The 24,675-nt window shown below is 41.6% G+C and overlaps 1 protein-coding gene across 2 annotated transcripts in view; it reads left to right on the forward strand.

Annotated features, from left to right (window-relative positions):
• NAXD (NAD(P)HX dehydratase) overlaps positions 1–24,675 on the forward strand; it is a 50,818-nt gene that overhangs the window by 20,751 nt on the left and 5,392 nt on the right. For both annotated transcript variants that reach the window (XM_090128760.1, XM_090128749.1), the window contains exons 7-10: positions 1,400–1,508; positions 17,139–17,189; positions 17,270–17,374; positions 17,732–17,852. In XM_090128760.1, coding sequence (XP_089984886.1) covers positions 1,400–1,508; positions 17,139–17,189; positions 17,270–17,374; positions 17,732–17,852 — 386 coding nt within the window. The remainder of the gene's footprint in view (positions 1–1,399; positions 1,509–17,138; positions 17,190–17,269; positions 17,375–17,731; positions 17,853–24,675) is intronic.

Here is a 24,675-nt window from a genome sequence, read left to right on the forward strand (position 1 = left end):
TGCGTGACTCCATCAGAAATCCAACTTCAGCTCCCACAGCGGGGAAGCTGCTTCAGGGACACGGCTGTCATCACGTGCCCCGCCATCCCCGTCGCCCCTGCGGTGGGCCATCAGTTCCAGCCAGCAGCATTGTTTTGACAGAGCTGTTCTGTGGTGTCAGCACCGGGTGCCTCTGGGGAGCCGGCACGGCCGGGATTTCTGAGGCGGCTATTGTTGGTGAAGGGGCTGCTGGGCCGCGGCCAGGCGCGAGGCACCACAGCCCTACGGCCTTGAGCGGGCCGCCTCGCCCGCCACAGCTGCGGCCGCTCTGGGCTCCTGCCTGGCACTTGCAGAAATCGCTGTGGAATTTGCTGATTCTGCCAGAGCGGAGCTAAACACTTGTTCCCAAGTGGTATGGCCCATCAGTACAGCTGCCGGTTACGCAAAACATGCGAGGGCTTTTATCCCTAATAATCGAGCTTTGTCAGAGTATTGCGAGCTCAAAATGGTCGGAGTAATGCTATCGTGGAGTACCTCCTTGCTTACCTTACGGAGAGCTTTTGCCCCTTGTGCTTCAGTTAAAATGTTCATCTATTATTGGCTGCTTAGCCAGAGGTGGAGGGGGAAGCTAAACTTTCCCTCTGTATTGCTGGTAAGAGTTAACTGGCACTGCCCAGCTGCGCTTTCAGAATATTCTGACCTATTTACACAACAGAACCGGTCAGAACAAAATAAATGGTTCTGGTGAAATACTGACTGCTGTATTGTAACAGTTACATTTGGCCATGGGTATTCTCTTCATTTTTTCATACGTAGACAAAATCAAAATGCTGCCAAAACCTTAAGTATCAACTGTCAGCGAGTAGCTTGTTTCTTCTGGGACAGTTTGGTTGTCATTCACTTGGAACAAATGCTCATAAAGCAACTGACAAAAAAAGCTTATGAGTAGCTTCATCATTTTACCATGCAGAATAATCAATAATTGCATAATTTCCAGCAATTTACAGAATATATCTGCAAATATGGTGGATCTGCTCTCCAAGTGTAATCTCCTCAAAGAAGCATTAAGTAGGAAGCATGAAACTGTGGCAGACTGTAGGAAATGTTGGTTTCCTGCCTTTTTTTTTTTTCTGTTTTGTAATAGCTACAGGGACACTTGTAATTCCTCATTTTTATGTGGTATCCCTTAAGGAATGAATTGAGAAGGAACTAATGTTTCATTTTAGCTATTTGGACAATCATTCCATATTTCCTGAGCAACAAATGTTTGGTAGTTTGGAGGATACATTTGCTTGATGCTCAGGACAAGAGATCTCTTCTTCTATCTTGCACTTGGAATCCAGATTCTGAGAATACTAAAACAGAGTTGTTTGTTTTTTTTTTTAACATGTCTTTTTTTTTCCTTCCTAATTCTGTTTAGCGATAGTCCCAATGCTGTCCATGAGGTGGATAAGTGGTTACCACGACTGCACTCAGTTGTCATAGGACCTGGCTTAGGCAGAGACGAAGCTCTACTTGAGAATGCTAAGGTAATATGTTTACTAAGGTTTTATTCCCTGTCTTGATGTTAAATTTCATTAACCAATTTCGTATCTTTTGCTTGATTACACCAATGTTTCTGATTAAGGTTACTAACTCACAGATTAAATAAAATTGTTGCAATATACTTCCATAATTGAAAGGAGTCTCTGTGATATTTTCCACAGTTCATTCTCGCCCACTTTCTTAAAAAATCGACATAAAATTGGTTCTTTTTGTTTGATTTTTATTTTTGTGTCGTTGGGTTTTTGTTTGTTTGTTAATGAATGGCTAGTATTTATTGTAGCAATTGTAATTTAAAGGGAAGAGAACTGGGTATTGTTGACAGAAAATTGAACTGTTAATTATGGTCTTCATTATTAAAATTCAGAGGGATATTTTAAGTTCAGAGACCCACATGGTTGTTTTGATTTGCTTTTTTTTTTCATTGTTAAAGTTGCTAATTAGAAATAGTTATTGGCATCTCTAGGTTAAGGGCTCTCTGTTTCCTTAGGTGCTGAACACCTGTTACTGTAAGAACCTCAGTATGAATTTGAGTTTGTAATTTTAGGAACTATATTTGGCAGCATGTGCCAGGAGGGGTACCAAAGAACAGAGATTGCGTCCCCTTGCAATAAGAAATAATAGTCTTAACTGTAAAATGTTGCAGAATTCTACTCTGGATAAAGAAATAATCCTATTTTCTCTCAAGTCTTAATGTTGACTGAAAACAGGAGCTTAGATAGCTCTGTATGTTAAGCAATAGGCACCCACACAGCCTTCCAGATGTCCTGTGTTACTCCCAACATAATAATCTTTGCATATTCAGAGTGTATGTTTCAGTTCAAACAAAATTAGGTTGCTATTAATTTTAAAAAGTCTGAGAAGTTACACTGAATTAATCAATGGTACTAACAAGTGGAATCAATAGAATTTACAGGAGTGTTGGAAGTGGATTTATAAAGCATAAGAAGCAAGAGATTAAAGCCCATCCAAGCTGTCCAGGACATGTAGAAGGCCTTGATAGTAGAGGAGGTCATTTTTATTGAGCTTTTGTTAGAGAAAGTTGCCTTTGAAAGTTCTTCACTCCTTTAAACCTTCTCCTTTCAAAAACTGTCTTTTATGACATAGAGATACAAAACTAATAAAAAACACGGATTCAGAGTGGCAATAAAGGAATTTAATACAGCTGATAATAAAGCAAATTTGATCCTAAATGAAAACTTTCATCAAAGATTTGATAAAGTAGAACTTTATTAAGAATTTTTTTTCCAGCAAAAAGATTTGAGCGATGCTTTTTCTTTTTTTATTCTTACTTTTCTTTCTAAAGAAAAGTGACTTTAAACAAAAGTAAATAACATTTTGTTTAGAATATCTAAAATACTTAAGCTTCTTCAGTATAAAAATTCCATCTGGATTTTAAAGATATCTGTCATGTTCTTATCTGCATTACAGGAGTATCTGCAAGATTCCTTTTCTTTATTAAAGATGGTCTTCTCTATTGCTAAAATCAATTTTTACTTTCTTAGTAAATTATAGTCATGCTTTTACTCCAGCTTGAGTATGCTTGTTGAGCTTACTTGCAGTTAACAAAACAAATACAGCCAATGAAGACCAGCCATTTGGAAGTTCTTCATGCTAAAATTTAGGGCTATGTTTATGTGAGCTGTAGGTCTGACCTTGCTGATTTCAAGCCACATTAAAGCTCAAGTTCTTTGTCTTTGCTATAATTATATGAATGTTAGTTAGTTATCCAGTTACATCTGTTTTTTTTTTTTTTGCTTGTTTGAATCCCACAACCATTATCTCCTAAATTCTTCATTCAACCAAAAGCTTAAATAAGTGAATATAACTGGGGGCAAGTGAACACTGGTTGCATGCTTAAGTAAGGCTGGTGTTTCTCTGTGCTGAGGAAAGGCTGTCTCCCTCTTGTTTCTGCAGAGAGTTTTAAGCTTTGTATCACTCTTCACCTTCCAAAAACCAAGCAAGTGATGATAGCACTGCTATATTAAACTTTTCTAAAACGCTGGCTGAGTGTGTAATTCTCTCTCATCTCTTTAAGGTAACCTCAGCATGCTGTCATTTGAGTACATTGCTGAGATGTAGATTAGCGTCTGCTTTTGTTTCAGGGTTTTATATCAGAGTGGCAGTGACAATGAGAGGTTTCCTCTGTTCCTCTTTCCTCATTGAAGTAATGAGGCTTAGTGGTCCATCGCCTCTCAGATGCTGTTTCTATCTGGGTCGTGTCAGAATTGTACAGACATTGTCAGCAAATGTATTTGTCCAAACAGGCACGTGTTTGCTTTTTTTTTCTCTCTTCTGAGCTTTGAGAAATCAAGATACTAATTCAGTATTCTGCAGTTTCTGGTATCAGACAATGGACAGTGATTTATTGTGAAATAGCTGTAATATTTGTTGACAAGAGTATATACCTTGTCACTCGAAACCAGAGACTACTTTGCTTTCATGTTGTCATAGAATCATAGAATGGCTTATGTTGGAATGAACCTTAAAGATCACAGAATCACAGAATTGTAGAAGCTGGAAGGAGCCTCTAGATATCATCGAGTCCAACTCCCCTGCAAAGCAGGTGCCCTATAGCAGGCTGTACAGGTAGGCATCCAGGTGGGCCTTGAATATCTCCAGAGGAAGATCCACAACTCCCAGTTGTTCCAGTGCTCCATCACTCTCACTGTGAAGAAGTTCCTTTGCATGTTGGTGTGGAACTTCCTATGCTCCAGTTTATGGCCATTTCCCCTTGTTCTGTCCCTGCAGACCGCTGAAAAGAGGTTGGCCGTGTCCCTTTGATGCCCACACTTAAGATATTTATAAACATTAGTAAGATCACCTCTGAGTCTAAAGGCTAAACAGACCTGGGTCACTCAGCCTTTCATCACAGGGGAGATGCTCCAGGCCCTTTAACATCTTCATGGCCCTCTGCTGGACTCTGTCTGGGAGATCCCTGTCTTTTTTTGTACTGGGGAGTCCAGAACTAGATACAGTACTCCAGGTGAGGGTGAGGCTTGAGCAGGGCAGAGTAGAGGGGGAGGATCACCTCCCTTGACAAGCTCCAAACCCCCCACTGTGGACAGAGCTGCCCCCCACCAGCTCAAGCTGCCCGGGGCCCCATCCAACCTGGCCTTGAGTGCCTCCAGAGATGGGGCACCACAGCTTCTCTGGGCAGCTCTGTCAGTGCCTCACTGCCCCCTGAATAAAGAATTTTCACCTAATAGCTAACCTATTTTTCCCCTCTTTTAGTTTAAAGTCATTTCTCCTTGTTCTGTCACTATTAGACTGTATAAAATGTCACTCCCCTTCCTGCTCATAAGCTCCTTTAAGTACTGGAAGGCTACAATGACGTCTCCCTTGAGCCTTCTCCAAGCTAAAGAAACCCAATTCCCACAACCTTTTGCTGTAAGAGAGCCCTCTGATCACATTTATGGCCCTTCTCTGGACTTGCTCCAACAGCTCTGCATCCTTCTTTTGTGGGGGCCCAAGACCTGGACACAGGTTGACCTCAAAAGACTTGAAAGGTGGGCTCGGGTGAATCTAATGAGGATCAACACAGCAAAGTGCGAGGTTTTGCACTTGACCCAGAGGCATCCCAGGCATCCATACAGACTGGAAGGAGCGGTCCTTGAGAGCAGCCCTCCAGAGAAGGACCTGGGGGTCCTGGTGGATGAAAAATTTAGCATGAGCCAGCAGCGTGCTCTTGCAGCTCAGAAAGCAAATGGTATCCTGGGCTCCATCAAAAGAGAGGTGGCCAGCAGGGACAGGGAGGTGATTGTCCCCCTCTACTCTGCTCTTGTGAGGCCCCATCTGGAATACTGCGTCCAGGTGTGGTGCCCCCAGTACAAGAAAGACATGGGGCTGTTGGAGAGGGTCCAGAGGAGAGCCACGAAGATGATCAGGGGACTGGAGCACCTCCCCTACAAAGACAGGCTGAGAGAGCTGGGCTTGTTCAGCCTGGAGAAAAGGCGGCTGTGGGGTGACCTCATTGCAGTCTTCCAGTACCTAAAGGGAGCCTACAGAGGGGAGGGGAATCAACTTTTTGAAAGGGTAGATAACAGCAGGACGAGAGGAAATGGTTTTAAGTTGAGGGAGGGAAGATTTAGGTTGGATGTTAGGGGGAAGTTCTTTTCAGAGAGAGTGGTGAAGTGCTGGAACAGGCTGCACAGAGAGGTTGATAGGTATGCCCCCATCTCTCAAGGTGTTTGAGGCCAGGTTGGATGGGGCCCTGGGCAGCCTGGTCCAGTATTAAATGTGGAGGTTGGTGGCCCTGCGTGTGGCAGGGGGGTTGGAGATTCATGATCCTTGAAGTCCCTTCCAACCTGTGCCATTCTGTGATTCTGTATCTTGATGAGACGCCCACTTCCTTCTCGCTTATGGAATCATGGGATTGTTTGAGATTAAAGAGACTTTAAAGATCTTCTAGTCCAACTCCCCTGCAGTGAGCAGGAACACCTACAGCTTGATCAGGTTGCTCAGGGCCTGGTCCAGCCTGACCTTGCACGTCTCTAGGGGGAGTGCATTCACCATGTCTTTGGGCAACCTGTTCCAATGCTTCACTACACTTATTGTAAATTTTTTTTTCCTTATATCCAGCCTAAATTTCCCCTGCTTTAGTTTGAAACCATTTCCACTTGTCCTATCACAACAGACTACTAAGAAGTCTGTCCCCTTCTTTTCCATAGCCTCCCTTCAGACACAGAAAGGACGCTGTCTTAATGCCCTCAATGGGTGTGGTGTTTCAGGTCCTTTCAGCAACCTAGTGGAAAAGAAGCATTTTATGATCAGTTTCCTGTTATGCTTTTCTTGAGTGTAGTGATACTCTTTGAAGACATACTCTTAGGTTTCCTATGGTTAACTGATTTTGGTTGTAGTTCCATTTACAAGACCTGCTACGAGAAGCTACTCAAAAAGTTATATGTCACTCTCTTGTGTGAGCCTGTGCTAAAACTTTTACATACTACTCCTCAGCTGCCTGGGTGAGATCTGATGCTTCCTAGGTATGGGTTTGCAGGCTCAGGGTCTGCAGTTTCACAAAAAAATGTACTAATGAAATCTTTTGTTGGATCCTAATACTTGTCAAGCTGGATTCCGTGCAGGTATAGAAGCTCGAGACTTGGCCTCTCTGACTCTTGGAGCAAATAAGCAGTCCAAGCTATTCCCCTGAAAGAGAAAGGAACAAAGGATCATGCAGATTCAGCTCTGGAGCATGCAGATTGAATTATCTCTGTTCGCTGTTCTGCTTCAATCTTCCAAAGTGCCATTGCCAAATCCTTTGTGGAGATTGTCTTCCGCAACCAGCTTCCTTGTAGGCAACATCAGGCTATCTCTTTTTCCCCTTCGATGTCTCTGATATTGGCTGGAGACAAAAGTACCACTGCTTCCTTGTGTCCACTGCCGTTGGTATGCAGCTAGTGCTAGTTTAGACTCTGTTGAGACAGTTTAGCTGTCATTCAAGCAAGGCCAAGGTTGCTCATACTGTTGCCGGTCAGTGCTTAAAGGCAGCATGTTTCCAAAGTTATTGGCTATTTTCCTTTTATTTCACATGGAAGTACTGTGCCCCTATCGTATCTGCCCACCACAAGGACTTTCATTCAACCATTTCAGGGATGTTTGCACTTCTGGTCTTATAGTGATCTAATTTTTCTTGTAGCATGAGTTTAATTGAACCAGGGCAATTACCACCTGAAGAGCAGTTCCTCAGGCTTGTGAGAGAACCAAGTTCCTATCCTGCAGGGTGATGAATGCAGCTCCTAAGAAGATTTTGGAAAGGAGTATTATCTTTGTTGTGTAGTCCTTGGGAAGAGCAAACAGTGATTCCTCATGCTTTTGGATGTTCTCCGTTCTGCCTGCTGCCTGGCAGTTACTCATGGCTTCGCTATGTCCTGTATCACTTTCCAGCCTCTTTTCGTATCTTTCCCTTTCTCATCCTGTCACGAGTGTGATATTCCTAACAAATTTTCTGCTTCTGAGTTTGGTGAATCTCTTATTGGGTACATTACTGGCTCTGTTCTCAAGTGGACTGATACAGAATTGCTGTTGGAATAGCAGTTACTATTGGTATCAGGTAGAGAAAAGCATTTGTCCTTATGAAGAGCCTTATCCGAATTGAAGCATGTCTGATGTTGAAATCATTTTCTGTTGTCACTGGGCTCATTGCCTCTTTCCCTGAACTAGTAGCACTGAATCCTGGACTCAGCCTTTCTGTGTTTCGTCTTACAGCAGCAAAGCTAAATTGCTGTTCTCAGCAGAGCAGGCTTACTTTCATTCCGTATGAGAGGTAATGATTGATAGCAAAGTGGCTCTGTGTAACTCACATTACAGGGTAAAATCGACTGGGTTCTCAGACTGCACGCTCATTCCTCTTACTCAATTCTCAAGTTTTGTTTTAACTCCAATGTGTGGAATGCCAGCTGGGTTCTTCTTCTGACTGAAACCCTTTCTGGCTGTCATTTCTGACCACTGGTGTTGGTAGATAACACCAGCCTTCTCACTTTCCCCAGTGCTATCCTCCTGAGGCTCCCACACCAGTCGTTTAAAGAGCATTTTCTACTGAAGATCTCTATCTGCTGGGATATATGCTTCAGAAAACTCATTTTCTCTTGAATCTCTAGTTAAGGTTGCATGGAATTTTCTTGGCTTTAAATACCTCTTGCTGGGAGTAACTGAAGTTTGGGTCACTGTCATGGATCACCTCCATGGAGCCCATTTGAAGATTTTTCTTTTAGTGGATTCCCGGTCCCACCTCAAATGAGGTATCAGCCTTTCTGCCTTTCTGTTTTGTTGGTGGGATTCATTTCGCACCTTCAGGCCCCACGTCTTCAGGATTTAGGCTGAGGATACCTTTACTTAGCATGAGACAGGTGCAGGGATATGATTGTATTTCTGTAGGAGTTATACTGGTACAGGTACAACTTGGGATCACCAGCCCTAGGCAGATAAATGCTGTTGGTTATGCTAAGCAGTATTGCTGCTTATGCTCAGAACTATTAGTATTCAGTGGCTTCCACACAGATGTCTTGATTAGAAGAACAGTGTTTGAAAATATGCTAACAGAACCTTAAATACAGGTTTATGCAGCTTGCAAGCAGAATTTATTCTCTAATATATGTAATGGGTCTTGATGAAAGTCATTCACAGTTGAGTGGGATGTTTATTTGCTTTCTGTGTGCAGGCTTATATTGTTGTCTAACTTGATTTTGAAGCTTAAGGTGTTTGTAAGGAAAATGTTGGCATTGAATGCCTTCTCAACTCTTTCTGAGCAGTATTCAGCAAGAAACTGTAAAAAGAAATTGGCAGTGATAACTTATAGAGTTCAGGTTAAGTTTATTTGTTTCATTTTAAGGCAAAATGCCAGCAGCTCACCAGGAATATCTTCAGCCAATTGAACATTAACATAACCAACCATAAGTTGGAAACCTTAAGGAGTTTGCTTTCTGACTGTAAGTGTTCAGTGGGTGAGACAGCACGTGAAAACTTAGTGTATTTGTTCATTCTGATTCAGAATTCTTGCTTAAGATTGGAGTAAACAAGATTGTCATTTAAGCAGGATTTGTATGAGTTTAGGGATGGGAATATTTAAATATAGCATCCCAAGTGGTTTCTAGTTGTGCATAAATTTGATGGGGGGGAGGTGACTAAAACGGAGTGTTCTTTCTTCTGCATAACTGGAATAGCATTTTGGAGGCTTTTGCTTCTCCTGTTCAGATATTATTTTCAATTGTGTCGCTTTTAACATTTAGCATATGACTGAAGCAAACGTTAAGCTGTAGTTCCTCCTTCAAGTCAGCAAATGATCTGCTATGAATTCAAACAGAGAATCTACAAGTAAATCATTCTTTTTTTTTTATTTTTATATAGAACAGAACTGTTTTATATAGAACAGAACTGCCATCTACGGCATTTTCAGTCCTGTTAGTTTCAACAACAGATTTTAACATTTCCCAAAGCACTGTATGAGGTAGCAGAGTACTCTTTAGGATGGTTGTTTCCATCATCTGTCTGATTTAAATGAAATATTTTCCTGTGTACCTAAAGTTTTGGATAGAAGGGCCCAACGTGTGACAGCAGAGTTAAAAGACAAAAGACCCATTTACATTGAATGCCACATAAACTATGAGATAAAGATGCTATTTGTGTCAGGGAAGTGATATTTTTCTCTGTTAAATGTTTCTTTCATTCAGGTAGTGTGAGTGGGGGTCAGTAGATAATCATCTCATATGTAAGGTTTGAGAGCTTGGATGATTAATGAGCTAGTTATAGTTATGCATACAGGTAACGTAAAACTGAGGCAGTTGAGCAGGTGATATATAGAAGTCTTGCTCACAAAGCAAGACTTTGATTGACATTGCTGAATTTTGGAAGGAGGGCGAGTTCTTGGATTACTGTGTGAGAACTAACAGAGACCAGAGCAGGACCTTTTGAAGTTATCTGCATGTTTCCACCAGTAGCTTAAAAAAGCAGTTAACTTGGAAGATGGCTCTAATGTGAAGAATCTCAAGCAGTGGAACTCCAGTTTTCACATATTTTTTAAACCTTCTGTATCAAAGTTACACTGCTTAGGGATGTTCCTTTCCCTGCCCAACCCGCCATCCCCAGCAGCTGTGGCTGTAGCCTTGAGCACAGCCTGGACTTGGAATATTTGCCTGCCTCAAGTTGTGCAAGACGACAAACTTGTGCTTGCTAAGCACGTTTTCCAAGCATCTCTGCCACAGAGCTGCCTCCTGACCTCTATGAAGCTGAGTCCATGCTAATTCTGCATTTTTCCAGACTCGAAGCAAGGAACACAGAAATACTTATTAGGGGTTTTAGTGCCCATCTGTAGGAGCTGGTTTGCAGTGTTCTAGGGAGTGTGCTGCCTCGAATCTGGCTACTGCAGCTTAGTCAGACGAGAGCCCAGGTCAGCCCAGTGTTTTCGGGTTAGTAGCACATGATGAACAGTGGAGCTAACCTGTAATGTCAGTCACCTCGGTGTCACCAATATTTCTGAACTAGTATCTGTACTTTTAGAGAACGATCCTGTCAGCCTCTTTGACTGCCCTGCCAGAGGACCGCAGAGTAGGATAACTGACCCTCAGGTCAGTACTGGGACCAATGCTCTTTAATATTTTCATCAATGACATCGACAGTGGGAATTGAGTACAGCAAGTTCCCAGATGACACCAAGCTGTGCGGTGCAGTCGACATGCCTGAGGGATGGGATGCCATCCAGAGGGACCTAGACAGGCTTGAGCAGTGGGCCGAGGAGAACTTCATGAGGTTCAACAAATCCAAGTGCAAGGTCTTTTGTGGGAACTCATGCCTACTCCCCAAATCAGTGCAAGCTGGGGGATCTGAGGATAGAGCACAGCCCTGCTGAAAAAGGACTTAGGAATACTAGTGGATGGCAAGCTGGACACAAGCCAGCAATGTGCCCTCACAGCCCAGAAAGCCAACCATATACAAAAGATGCATGGCCAGCGGGATGAGGGAGGTGATCCTGCTCCTCTACTCTGTGCTGATGAGACCTCACCTGGAGTACTGTGTCCGGATGTGGAGTCCTTAGCACAGGAAAGACACAGACCTGTTGAAGCACATCCAGAGGAGGGCCACAGAAATGATCCGTGGAATGAAACACCTTCCCTGTGAGGACAGGCTGAGAGAGCTGGGGGTGCTCAGACTGGAGGAGGCTCCAGGGAGACCTGATAATTGCCTTTCAGTATCTAGAGGGGGGCTATAAGAAGGAAGGGGGCTCTTTAGCAGGGTTTATGGTGATAGGACAAGAGAAAATGGTTTCCAACTAAAAGAAAGAATGTTTAAACTGAATATGAGAAAAAGGTTTATTACAATAAGGTTGATGAGGCACTGGAACAGGTTGCCCAGAAATGTGGATGCCCCATCCTTGGAGACATCCAAGGTCAGGCTGGGCAGGGCCCTGAGCAACCTGGTTGAGCTGTGGGTGTGTAGATGCCCTTGCTCATTGCAGGGGAGTTGGATTAGATGAGTTTTAAAGGTCCCATCCGACTCAAATAATTCTGTAATGCTGATGAACTTCGCAGGCCTCAGCTGACTGGAGTTCCAGGTGCATGAACATAGACCCAGTCGCAAGGTACATAGTGCCCAGATGCCAAGGGAATCTGACAAGTGGACATTATTGGACAAGTGAAGACATTATTCACAGAAGTCTGGTTACTGGCAAGTTGTTGACATGCAACCTGTTGTTTAAAGTACCTCACCTGCTCAGTGGCCCACTGAAGATATTTTGTCTTTACTTTGGAATATCTAGCAGAAAATTTAGTTGCATACGTGGCATTTTCAGATTGAAGTAGAATGCACTTTTTATAGAGATGATAGCAAGGGTATACTGCTTACTGGCGTGTTGGGATGATTTTGTGGTCAGTGCTCTCCTGAGCACTGTATGTATGCTGAGTTATGAACTGTCTTCAAACACGCAGGTTAAGGAATTTTGCCAAGAATGGTCTGGGACATGGCTCTTTTTAAGGGACCTAGGAAATGCACTGTTTATTGCTGGTATCAGTAAAGGAAACCTTGCCCACAGTATCTTTCCTTTGCAAGGTAAAACGATGAGAGTGTGGTGTATCTTTAGAGAAAATTAATTACTATTGTGAGATAAATGTTGCTGCTTCGTATGCTGCTACAGTGGTTTTCTGTTTGTTTCATTAAGTTTCAATCTTTTATTGAAACCATTGACTCCAATTTTCTTATTTTTCCCTTTCAAATACAGAATGCCAAGGTTATTATGTAGCTAAACCAGTTCATCAGGAAAACCACAAGTTTACTACTAATAATATTTTAAATATCATTGCAGATATTCTTTCTGCCCATGCACATCTAATTTAAAAAGCTGAAAAGTACACTTGAGTCAGATGTGGGCAGAACTATATGAAATGGTCTTGTCTGAGATCCCATTGAGGGCCAGTTTGTATACTGTTGAACAAAGGCAGAGTAAATAGGATACATGTGCTATTGCTGATCCAAGCAATAGATGGGAGGAGTTCTGACTGGCTATAAGAAGCTGTGGATGTTCCCTTGGAGCATGCTGCCTGGTGTCTGCTCCTTGTGCCTTAGGTTTCATGCCTTATGCTCTGTGAAGACTTGCTTGGCTGTCTGATCCTCCAATTATACCCAGGAGATCCACAGCAGTTTAGTCTTCCCTGAAATGTTCCCCCCATTCCCTTCCTAGTTCTTGTTTCTTGCAGACAGTGTCTTATACTCATTTATATCAGTCCACTCCCTTAGATTAGAACGGTGAATCTGTGCAAGAGTCCTGCGTGTCTCTGTTGCTGAGGCATTGGTGACCATCATGTTTCAAGGTAAAGGTCACAGGCTGCAGGCTGGATGAACCATTTAGTGGGTTGGGTTTTTTGCATTTTTTTTTACCTTCTTTCAGTAGCATTCCACCCATTTGTTTCTCCAAGCTTCTTCCTTGTCAGGTCCTTTCCAGTATGGATGATCTTGATTTCATGTATTTTTGGTTCTGGTTTCCATAGAATCATGGAATGGTTTGGGTTGGAAGGGACCTTTAAGATCACCTACTTCCAACCTGCTGCTATAGCAGGGACACCTCCCACTAGACAGGTTGCTGAAAGCCCCGTCCAGCCTGGCATTGAATGCCTCCAGGGTGTAGGCATTCACAGCTTCTCTGAGCAACCTGTTCCAGTGTGTTATCGTCCTCACAGTAAGGAATTTTTTCCTAATATCTAGTCTAAATCTACCACCTTCCAGCTTAAAACCATTTCTCCTTGTCCTGTTTCAATGGGTTTTGTTTTGTTTTTCAACAGAGAATTGAAATTTGGCTTTGGCAATCTATTTTATAATTGCCATTTGAAAGCTGGAACAGAGAACAGAGATTTCTACTAAAATTAATGCATTGCATTTCAGGGGATAAACATGGAGATTCTTTGCCCTGACTCTGTAAATGTTCCCAATTACAGTTAAGGATTACCTTTATCCAGATAGAACACTAGCTCCTGCTGTGACACAGCTTGTTTCTCAGTTCTTACTGAGTAGGTTGCTGGCATACAAGTCCCAGATGGCCAGTCATAGGAGAAAGATTTTTCAGGGAATTGTGTGTTTCAAGAGTAGAGTGGGAGTAGATTCAGGTTAATTTTATCCTCTCTGGTTCCCTTGCTTTTAGGACCTCCATTAAAAATTGTACTCACCAAAGGACACTATTTTGGGCATTCCTAAATGTCAGGTATTTCTGGCCACTAGCAAATGATAATCGTGTGGGAGGTTGTCCCTTATAGCACCTTCAGGAGGTGTGTGAATCTCGGGTCATTTCAAAAAGCAATGTTTAGTTTCATCACTGATAGCTGTATGTGCTGGTGTTTAATTGTGTGCAAACCCACCTTAACTTTGGAATTTGGGTGTTTTATTAGCAAAATTTCTTAGTAGTTTTAATTAGCAATATTCTAAGTCCTTTCCCATGTAAGTGATTACTGCTTGGGACAAAAGTGAGCAGCTAGTTCTTGCTCTTAGGAGGAGTCCTAGTAGACAACATTAAATAGATTTTGGTATGAAAGTGAAGTTATATCCTGTGCTGTATTTATTATACAGTCACAATGAAGGTTCTTCTAAATACTCTAAGTATTAACACAGGAAAGCCCATGCTGAACATGGAGGTGCATTTTCAGATGAAAATTCATTTTTCTGCTTCCAGAAATAAAACACCCCCCATAGAGGATGTAGCCATTGTTGCTGTAAGCACATCTTATTAAAATAACTCTTGTATGCTGTATTTGCAGTAACAGAGTGTTTAAAAGGGGGAGGCAGGGAGGGAGTCCATCTCACGTAATTCTTGATGTCTGAAGATACAACAGTAAGTTTTCTCTGCTCTCTCTATGAGAACTGAGGAAGGACAGATATATCTGCAGGTGATCCATGCCACTTTAAATGCAATGCCTAAGCCAGATGCACTCCTATACTGAGCCTTTTGACCTTTAAATGGCAGCAGGTGAGATGAATCCTGTCCACAATCAATAAGAAGCAGAGGTTCTCCAATGAGTATTGTGCCCTTCAGGAGGTGATTATGTTATGAGAGCTCTCTTATTTCTGATTTTTTATGGTTACCACATTATCCCTTTTCTCCCCACAACTTCCTCTGTGAGGTTCCATGTCTGTCAACAGGCAGCTTCTGTCTGGATTTATGGAACAGGAAGAAAGGAATATAATTACTTTGGGATTTATTTTTTTTTTTTAATTAAAAAAAGCTTTCTAAATAAGAGAATGGACTTTGTAGCCCCTGATTGTGTTATAAAGGGAGAAAGAGAAAACAAAGATCGCTTCAATGTGAGATTAGAAATTGATACCTCAGAGACTCAGTACACAACACAAGTTGCTCGGCCAGTAGATTTTACTTAACAAGATGGAATTTTTCTTCAGAGCAGAGGTCAAATGCCTCACTTAGATTGTGGAGAGCATGTTAGAGAAGTGGGAGTTCAAAATGTTATTAGGAAGAAATGTCTTATTTCTCGGGGGTGTGCCAGTGACCTAGCCTTCCAGAAGCTATTTACCTGTACATATCCTCCTGTGCTTGTAAATTCCACCCTTTTTTTTTCCCTTAAGCATAAGGTCTTGAGGTGAACAGTGGACCTTGAGAATTCACTGATTTAATCTGTTGTTTTATATATATATGTAAAGAGAAATTCTAGCTAGTAGTTGTGGGGCCAGTCAGTAACAGCAACAGCCAAACCTTAATTGTTTCAGAAACAGAAAACACTTTGGCAAAATTCATTCACTGGGTTGATTAAAATAAAATTAAAAGAATTGTTTGGAAAAATATTGACTTGCATCAGACTTGGTTAGGAGAAATGTTTATTCTGTTCTGAAAAATGAAGTGCCATGAAAGATTGGTATACTGAAACCAGAATAAACTGAGGATTCATCTTAATTAGAAGTGGGACACTAGTCATTTTAAGTGTACTGAAAGAATTTGAGGAAGCTGCTAATGAACAAAAAATATTCTTTCTAATTAAAATTGGTTATAAAACGAGGTTGCAGTGAATGGTATTCATATACTAAAAAATTCTAGGAGATTCTAGGGGGTTTCTTCTTACACATTATCTTGTTAACCTCTTGGAGTTCAGTGCTATATTATATCTACTAAGAATAGCATAGTACTGTTCAAAGGTAACTGGACTTCTGGATGTGTACCGTTCATTTATACAGAAGAAAATACAAACCTGGGTGCCAGATCCGCAGCATTGTCTTATTGTAACCACTGAGTCAAATCAAATGTAATTTAAATTAAGTTAAAACAGCAGGCACCAAAGCAGTACAGTTTCTGTGATGAAAATATGCACATCTGTGTGGAATAATTTTAATGAATAAAGAATCATAGAATGGTTTAGGTTGGAAGGGACCTTAAAGATGACCTAGTTCCAACACCTTGCTATAGGCAGAGACACCTCCCACTCCAGGTTGTTGAAAGTCCAATGCAGCCTGGCCTTGAATACCCAAGGAGGTTGTAGATGCCCCATCTCTGGAGGCATTCAAGGCCAGGCTGAATGTGGCTCTGGGCAGCCTGGTCTGGTCATTGGTGACCCTGCATATAGCAGGGGGGTTGAAACTAGTTGATCATTGTGGTCCTTTTCAGCCCAGGCCATTCTATGGTTCTGTTATCTCATAAGTTTCTTAAAATCTTTCAAAGAGAGGCTACCTAGTGTTCAGTATGCCACAGCTAGCTACGTTCTAAGATTCCATCCTCACACAGCTGCTGAATATACTTAATTGTAAATTTGAATACTTTTGTAATAGCTGAATGGTATGAGTTGTATGAAATTCGCTACTCAGTTATATAAGCAGCTGACTATAAAAGAGGACCTGTGGCATTCCTCTGGAATCCCAGGAGGGGATTACACCTGATAGTCTGTGAAACACAGCCCAAGCTGAGACCTGTGCAAGTGTGTACATGTAATGGAGAGGTTTATATTCTGTAGTGGCTCCTAATGTAGCTGCAGCTGTGTACCGAGAGAAGCCTTCAGGCTTGTTGCAGTGGGTCGTGTTTCAGTCTCACATTTACATGAAAACGGTGCCCAAACAAGCAAAAGCAATGTTGGTTTGAAGCACACTGCTATGTTCTGGTCATCTATTTAAAAACAGAAGGGAAACATTGCTACTGCAACTGGAAAAATTAGAATCGTATGGGAGCGAATGAGGGTATGTGTATTCCATCATTAGTAATTTGCAGGAAGCATTGTGGGCTGTGTTTATTTTGACTGTAAGAAAACAGAGGTACATTCAGTACCCTGGAAATTAATTAATTGACGTTACTCATTTGGATTTTTGTCTTCTTTGTTACTTGGAGATGTACATTTCCTGTATGTGACTTAGTTGGCATCACAAGTCTCCTACATCAGAGGCATTGTTTTCTTCTTTGCTTATCAATTCCACTGTATCAATTGTACGTAGGAGCCTTCTTGTCACTGCTTGAACTAGGGAGGGAATGATTCCACTGTAAAATTACCAAAGGATATGAAAATGTCTTCTTTTACTTTAAAGAACATAATAGGATTTATTTTACTGTGAAAAAGCATGTTATATGACCAGACTTACAGTATGGCACCTACCTGTTAGACAGGAAGAAAATGTAAGTGACTTAAAGTTATCTGCTTTTTTTTTTTTTTTTGCAGGCTATTATAGAAAAATCAAAACTGAAAGGAATTCCTATCATTATCGATGCCGTAAGTATATTTTTGATTGATTCAGTGGCTTGACATTTAAGAATCTATTCAGAAAATGTTTTTCTTGCTGTTTCTTGCAGGATGGACTGTGGCTTATTTCCCAGCAGCCTTCTCTTATTCAAGGGTACCAGCGAGCTATTCTTACTCCAAACTATATGGAGTTTAGCAGACTATATGAGGCCATGGTGAGCTATTTCCCCTTTTTGATACTTAAATACACACAAGTTTAGTCTCGTAGTTTTTAAACACCCTATTACTGGGCTAAACATCACATGCTGCTTCTTATGTGCAAGATAAGCATTGTCTGGGTTTTCATTCTGGAGCATAATTTCCTCAGCAATACATATTCTTAAACAGAGCTCTCCTTTACAGAAGACCCTTTCTTAGGTATTTCTAGAACTGCAATGGGTATAGAGTAAAAACACGTGGAAAGACTGATGATGGTGCCTTTTTTTTTCCCTACACATGCTGAAGTAGCCTGTGTTAGAATATTTTGTTCTAGTAATAAAATACGTACTGTGTGTGGAATTCTTGTGTTATAGCTTAGAGACCCCGTAGACAGTAGTGATCATCATGGATGTGTTTTAAGACTCAGCCAAGCCTTGGGGAATTTGACAGTTGTTCAGAAGGGAGAACGAGATCTTATTTCAGATGGAGAGAAAGGTAAGTGAAACTTTTTGCTCTTAGCAATGTGATTTGTTTGTTTTCAGTTGAAATCCAGTGGCTGACTGTATAATAACTGGTTGGCTGTATTCTGACAATTGAGAAGGGGGAGGAAAGGCTGTCTTTGCAGATCACCTTTGGGTGCCTTATGTAAGTTGGTATTTTAAAAAACAGCAATTTACTTGCTGAAAAGAAGTTGCTGATTTTATTTTGAATATAAATGGCTGTAACAAATGTCTTATATTAAATGCATATTAAGAAACTCATTCACAGAATTGTAGAATGGCATGGGTGGGAAAGGACCCCAAGGATCATCAATTTTCAACCCCCCATTCATTATTTTTGTAAGCTGTTTAAAAAGCCCTTCACTGAAATGGTCTAAGTGCAGGTGTCACTGCTAAATCCATGCAGAATAATGCTGTTGTTACACCATGTATTGATGTGTCTGAAAAGAAGATGTCTTGAGGTTCATGGACTGCTTAGTTGCTTGTTATTGTCCTCCATGAGGTTGTAGATTAGTATGTACCCATGTGATTATATATTAGCCCTGACAACTTTTCTTTAACTTAGCTCTAGATCATCATTACAACTTTTTAAAACTGTCACTTGCTAATATAGTTTATGTATACTTGATACAATTAGCTGCTTGTCTTATGTTAATATTGTTTGCTGTGTTAAGTATAAATGAATTCATGAGTGTCTTCATCTCATTTTGACTACATGGCATTATTTCACATACATAACAAGCAGCAGCCCTGCCCCTAATTGCTTGAAATGCTGAACTCTGATAATTACTGATGTTTTCGGAATCTTTTTGCATATCCTTTTTTATTGTTCGGAGCCATGGGAGTTCTTTTATAACAGAAAAACACGTTGGTTTGTGCAGAGCCACTTTCCACGTAGCTCCATTAGTACAGGTACTGTAGCAGACTGTGAAGCAAGCTGAGATTGGAAACGGTGCAATTATGGCTGTGTGGTGAAGGACTTTGGGTCATGCAGCACCCAAATTGCCTTACATGAGATCTGCTGCCATATTTGTACCAACGGCAGACTTGATTTGCAGCCTTGGACTATCAGTCCATGCTTAAGGGAGAATGATGCATGCCAGAGGAAGAAATACCATGGCTCCAGTTTACGTCAGTTAGAGACCTTTAGAGTACTGTAGCAAATCTTCTTCCTGTGGTTTTTCAGTCAACTGTGTTATTTTTGTGCAGGCTTGTTGCTTTTGTTTTGAATGTGGGGAAAACTGGGTGACACTTTTGACACATTGCCTCGTGTATCTCTATTCTTTTGAGTTGCTCTTCTCGAGATAAGTATATTCTCAGTGTCGCTGGAGGGAGGAGACACTCAGTATCTGTTGTCTCTTGTCATGCAAGGTTCAAAAAAAGGAGGAAGCAACTAAAAGTCTTTGCAATTTCAATTCTGAATGGTCAGGCATGGCACAAATGTGGTGTCTGTCTCATGTGTTTTTGGGGCTTTCACTGTTATTTTTTCCCCCCAACTTTTCCTTTGTCTTACATTCTGATTTTATTTCTCTTAGCAAAGCAGCTTTTTAATTTGAAATAAAAACAACTCTGTGCCTTTGTAGCAGTTGTTTGATATAGCTATAGGCCGTGTTTATGTTCTTACATTGGCTGTATGATTGATGGCTTTCTCTCTCCTGAATTGCAGACATTACAGGTAGCATTACTGAGCCCTGAGAAAGCAGCTGTCAAGTTTAATACAGATTATAGTGTCTACTACAAATACTGTGTTTAGGTTTTGTGTTGCTGGTAAAGAGCTCCTGAGAATTTTGCAGAAAAGACTTCAGCTTCCTTTTAATAATAATGTTCTCTGGGTCTGAGAAATACCGTTGGTCGATTTCTGAAGGGCTCCTCCAATGCAGCACAGAGCATGCTGTTGTGTCGCTGACCTTGGAATTCTCTCCCAGGTTTTCCATTCTTAACTGACTGCTTTTTTCATCTGTCTGTTCTTTTGATCTGATGTCGTTATTTTTCAGCTGAGACAACATACGTGATGATTCCAGTGTGAGGGAAATGCAGATCACTGGATCAGGCAGTGTCCCCTGAGCACAACCAAATATTATGAAAACATCTGTGTTCTCCTTTTGCCTTTTATTTTTCATATCATCATCTGTCTATCGTGCTTTAGCCTTACCTGTTTTTAGGCCTTTCCTGCTTGAGCTCCTGTGCCTAGCACACCAATACTGTGACTTTTAAACGTTCTCCTTTGGGCAGATAATGCATGCATACTTTCTGAAGAATGAAGTGTCACTGCTCTCCAGAAAAAGTAGAAATTGCAAACTTAGCCATGTAGCTGTGGTGTGCAGTGCTTGGCTGGTGTGGAAAGAAAGCTTTTTGAGGATACAGGGCTTTGCAGCAGGGAAGACAATGGCTTGGTGAATACGTTTTAGCTTAGGACTGATTGCAGTGGTTATTTTCAGTGTACTTTTATTCATCTGTCTGTAGGAAATACATTTGACAATTTACTTTTGTTATAAAGTGCTTTGATAGTGAGCTGGCAGTACAGGCGTTGCCGGTGAAGGGTTGCTGTTAGCAGATAACTGTAATCAGAACAAACCAGCACAATAAGCTCTGATTGGAAGCTGAAGTTTAAACAAACTCACATCACAAGTAAGGCAGATTTTATTAAGAGTCAAAAAAATTAGCTATGAGAATAACATACCAAGAATGCTGATAGATTCCCAAACTGTAAAATGTCAGGACACCTTTAAGGTTGTTTTATACAAATCACATCAGATGATTCAAGTGGTTCTTTGAAGCCTTAAAATCAGAACTGAATCACATACGTGGCCTTTGTGAAATCAGTAACGATCCTCCACTACAAATGAGGCTCTCCTAAAATGTCTCAGTTTCAGTTATGAGCTGCCAACTGCCCTGTAAACGTAATTGGCAAGATTTTAAATTAAGTTTTATATACTCTTTTTCTCTTTCCTTTTGCAATTTCACATTATAGCTTGGTCTACACTTGTTGATTCCCTGCTCTACAAAGATGAGCTTCACCATGCTCTTAGTAGGTGATATCAGTGCCATCACTGACCAGGGTAGGAATGAGTACTCAGCCTATGGGGAAAAGGTAAGTCAGCTTTTATTCACTATGGCACAGCTCTCTAAGGCTTTCTTTTTATTATTCATTGGAGAACTGGTCAATAATAAAGTGTGGTTATACCCATCTTAGTTCCTAGCAAGTTCAAAATTTGGCTGGGTCCTTGAAGTAGAGAATTTATTTTGTTGATTGTTTGGGGTTTTTAGGTTTTGTTTCATTTTGTTTTTAATGCTATGATGAGTTTTTCCTATACTTTTGCCAGCACCTGCGTTTGTCATCTCCTCCTTTCCCAAAGCAGAGCTCATGGTAACCAGCCAGTTGTCTTCTTCTACCTGGAGCCAATAGCAAAACATTTCTCTCCTGTTGCCCAACTGCATGGACAAGAAAAGCAGAGCATGTGAAAGGGAGTAAGGTTTACTGAGATGGGGTAAAAAAACATCTCTTGCCCTGAATCCCCAAACAGTACTTAAGAGTTTCTGCCATTTATTCCCTACGTGGCTAGAAAAGAAGCTATTCAATGCCTGTCAGTCTCTGGCTTGCTTAGCTAAAAGCTGTTATGGTATCCAGCTGCCCAGTAGATTCTGCCTAGATTGTAGCTGAAAGGCACTGCCTTCAACTCCACTCCTGCTTCTGCAGTCCAGGCAAAACAGAGCTCTTGGTTTTACCATCCACTGTCCCACTCTGTTGTCAACTACATGCACAGCTCAGCCTGTTGTCTCCCTGTCTATTATAACATCCATCCCCTGGCTCCTGCACCCGTCCAAGGAAAAAAAATACAAAATTTGTTTTCTTTTAACTTTTATATTACCTGTATTACCTAATATCTCACACTCAAGGACCTAGCTAAGTTTTAGAAGTGTGATTAGTGAATATAAAAGTATAAGCACCCTTTATATAAAAGCCAACTTACATTTTTCCACATCAGTTGAGGGGTTTAAGGGAGCTTGTAAGCAGGAGGGGGGAGCAACTTTTGCATGGTCTGATAGTGACAGGATAAGGAGGAATGGCTTTAAACTAAAATAAGGGAGTTCTAGTTTAGATGTTAGGAAGAAATATTTTGCTCAGAGGGTGGTGAGGTGCTGGCACAGATTGTGGAGATGCTTTAGGTGCCCCATCCCTGGGGGAAGTAGAAGCTGCCTGTGTATAGATAGCTATATCAAAATCCATGCCTCCCAGTCAGCTCACAGTGCTTGATATCAGCAAAGCTACTAAATTCTAGGGTTTTTTTTTTTAACTGTCACAACAGCTATTTTCATTTACATCACAGGCTGTTTTTTTGTTTGTTTGTTTGTTCATTGTTTTGTTTTGAATTAAACATAGAATAGCAATAAGTGTGTTATGATTTTGGGTTTTGATCTGCCTGCACAGTTTGGGCTGTGAGCTTCTTTGGCTCAAAGCTTGCTGGTAGAGATAAAGGGTAGCATGAGGCCATGTTCTGAATGCTTCCCCAAATGCTAATGTTTATCTTATCTTTGAGGCATGCTGAGAAGGGACTGATAGTAACTTATTCTGTGGCCTGATATGTGTTAGGCAGAGCCACTAAATAACCTGCCCATAGTTCTCCAGGAAATGTGGGGCTCAGTACTGAATTGTTTAGTACGTAAAGCTTGTGAATTTCTACTTCCCAATATTCTGTCAGTGTGACAGCCTTCATTTCTATTTCCTGTTGTTACAAATTGTTTTAATGGACTTCTGTAAGCAAGAAACCTGTGTGACTCTGTGTGCCAGGCTGTTGTATTTGCTGCATACAGCTCTGGCAATGTTTACGTGCTGTTTAATTGCTGAAATGGTGTTGAAATTGTTGAAACGGGGCTGTGGTTGTTCTGACTCTAGTACATCTTTCTTGCCTTATTTCATTCAGCCATTTCTTCAGTTAGAGCATTTTTATTTCAGCTAGCTGCTTACTACAGTCTGTGTGCTCCATAGTGCTAGGGAGTCAGGTTGATTTTTTGTTTTTTTCGGAAGGTTGCCTAGCATAAATTGGTTTTCATTAAAAGTCTGCCATTAATTATACTGAGTTAGTTTTTCAGTTCATCACCCTGTGAAATAATGACATCAGATCTGGTTGCCAGGAACTATTAAAAAACAGAGCGGGGCACCTCGATCCAGCTGGCATCGGCTGCCTGTTTTTGCCTCTGAAGGTCTTGTTTTTCTATTTACCTCGTCCACTCGTGTCCATCCAGGCTGGATGGGGCTTTGAGCAACCTGCTCTAGTGGGAGGTGTCCCTGCCTACAGCAGTGGGGTTGGAACTAGGTGATCTTAAAGCTCCCTTCCAACCCACACGGCTCCTTGATGCTATGATCTAATAGAGCTCTGCTAGGATCACCACCAGTTGGCACTGCTCGGTGCGGCGGTGTCAGGAGGGCACCCACGTGGTGGCTGAAGAGCTGCTCTGTGCAGGCAGTGGGGCACATTCACTTGGGGTGTTGGGTTGGCAGGGGTGGTGGGGAAGGCAGCAGCTTGTTCTTATTGTCGTAGGAGAAGGTTGGGAAAAGCATCTGGAAGACTTTGTCCTGTGAAGGTTGGGCAGCACGCCAGGCTGTCACAACGCTGCTGCGGGATTCCTTCTTTTGTTTTAAAAGCTCTCAACAGCGACTGTTGTTCAGAAGAGCTTTTCATTCCTTTTCACACTGCCTGTTGTAATGTTCATCATTTAGAGATGTTCTTTGAGGAATGGAGCCTCTGTGCGAGAACTGGCCGGGCGTTATACCTTTCCAACCTCATTCAGTGAATTTCCTGTAATTCTGCTTCTTTGAAGCTATTGCTTGGATTTGTTTTCCACCATCTCTGTGCAGAGTACAAAGGTCTGCCTTTGTTGCTGCCTGTGAGGTACTCTGCACATATTTGAGACTTACAAACAAAAGAGCACTTTTTTTTTTTTTGTAGTGGGGTATTATAATTGGCCTAGTTTGAGGAGATCTTACTTCCCTGCGCAGCTCGAAACTGACTGTAAGGTTGTGGGGCTGCAGAATAGTGGCAGATGGTGACATACAGCTAATAAGCAGGGGCTTGTGCTCAGCTGTCAGTCAGAAGGCCTCAAAGCTTTTGAACAGAGGATTTCCATCCTGCCTCCTGCCAGGAGTTCAAGACCTCAAAGTGAAAATCCTGTGAGATACCATCTTCAAAGTAACAGAATTAGAGGTAATTTCTCCAAAGCACTGTATTAAAAAAAAAAAAAAAATCCACCTAAGAGGGCATACCTTTTTCAAATACCACCCTCAGAAGAGTATTACACTTGTGAAATTTGACATTAACTACTGCTCACTGAGAAACACCTCCGGAATCTTAATTTGGGGCCGGGGGAAGGGAGGGAGAAGAGCAATTGGGAAAATTAAGTGCTGGGAGCGCTGCAGCGGTGTCTGCTGTGTTGGTAGTGACTAATGAATCTTTGCCCTCCCAGTGGCAGCAAAAACGCACAGCTGCCCAGCCTCGTGAGCCCAGCAATTACTGCTGGAAGAGTTGGGAGGCGATGGAAGCGAAGTACAATTCTCCGCTGCGCTGAGTAACAAAGAAATGAACTGTGCAAATGAACCGGAAAGGGTTTGCTTGTGTTAAGTAGGTTTTTTTGAAATCTTGCTATTTAAGAAGGCTTACCTGCAAGGCCTTCAATTTGTGCGCAAACAGATTTTTCCCATTATCTGAAAGACACAGTTACTCTAAAGAATATGAATGGTAATCCCTTTAAAACTCTTGGGCTGCTCTGTCACACACCTCGGAGAATCCCAAGGTAAAAGCTGTTGGCACAAGCAGTGCCTT

The sequence above is a fragment of the Phasianus colchicus genome, chromosome 1 (assembly GCF_987193195.1).
Source record: "Phasianus colchicus chromosome 1, bPhaCol1.hap1.1, whole genome shotgun sequence".
Taxonomy (NCBI): domain Eukaryota; kingdom Metazoa; phylum Chordata; class Aves; order Galliformes; family Phasianidae; genus Phasianus; species Phasianus colchicus.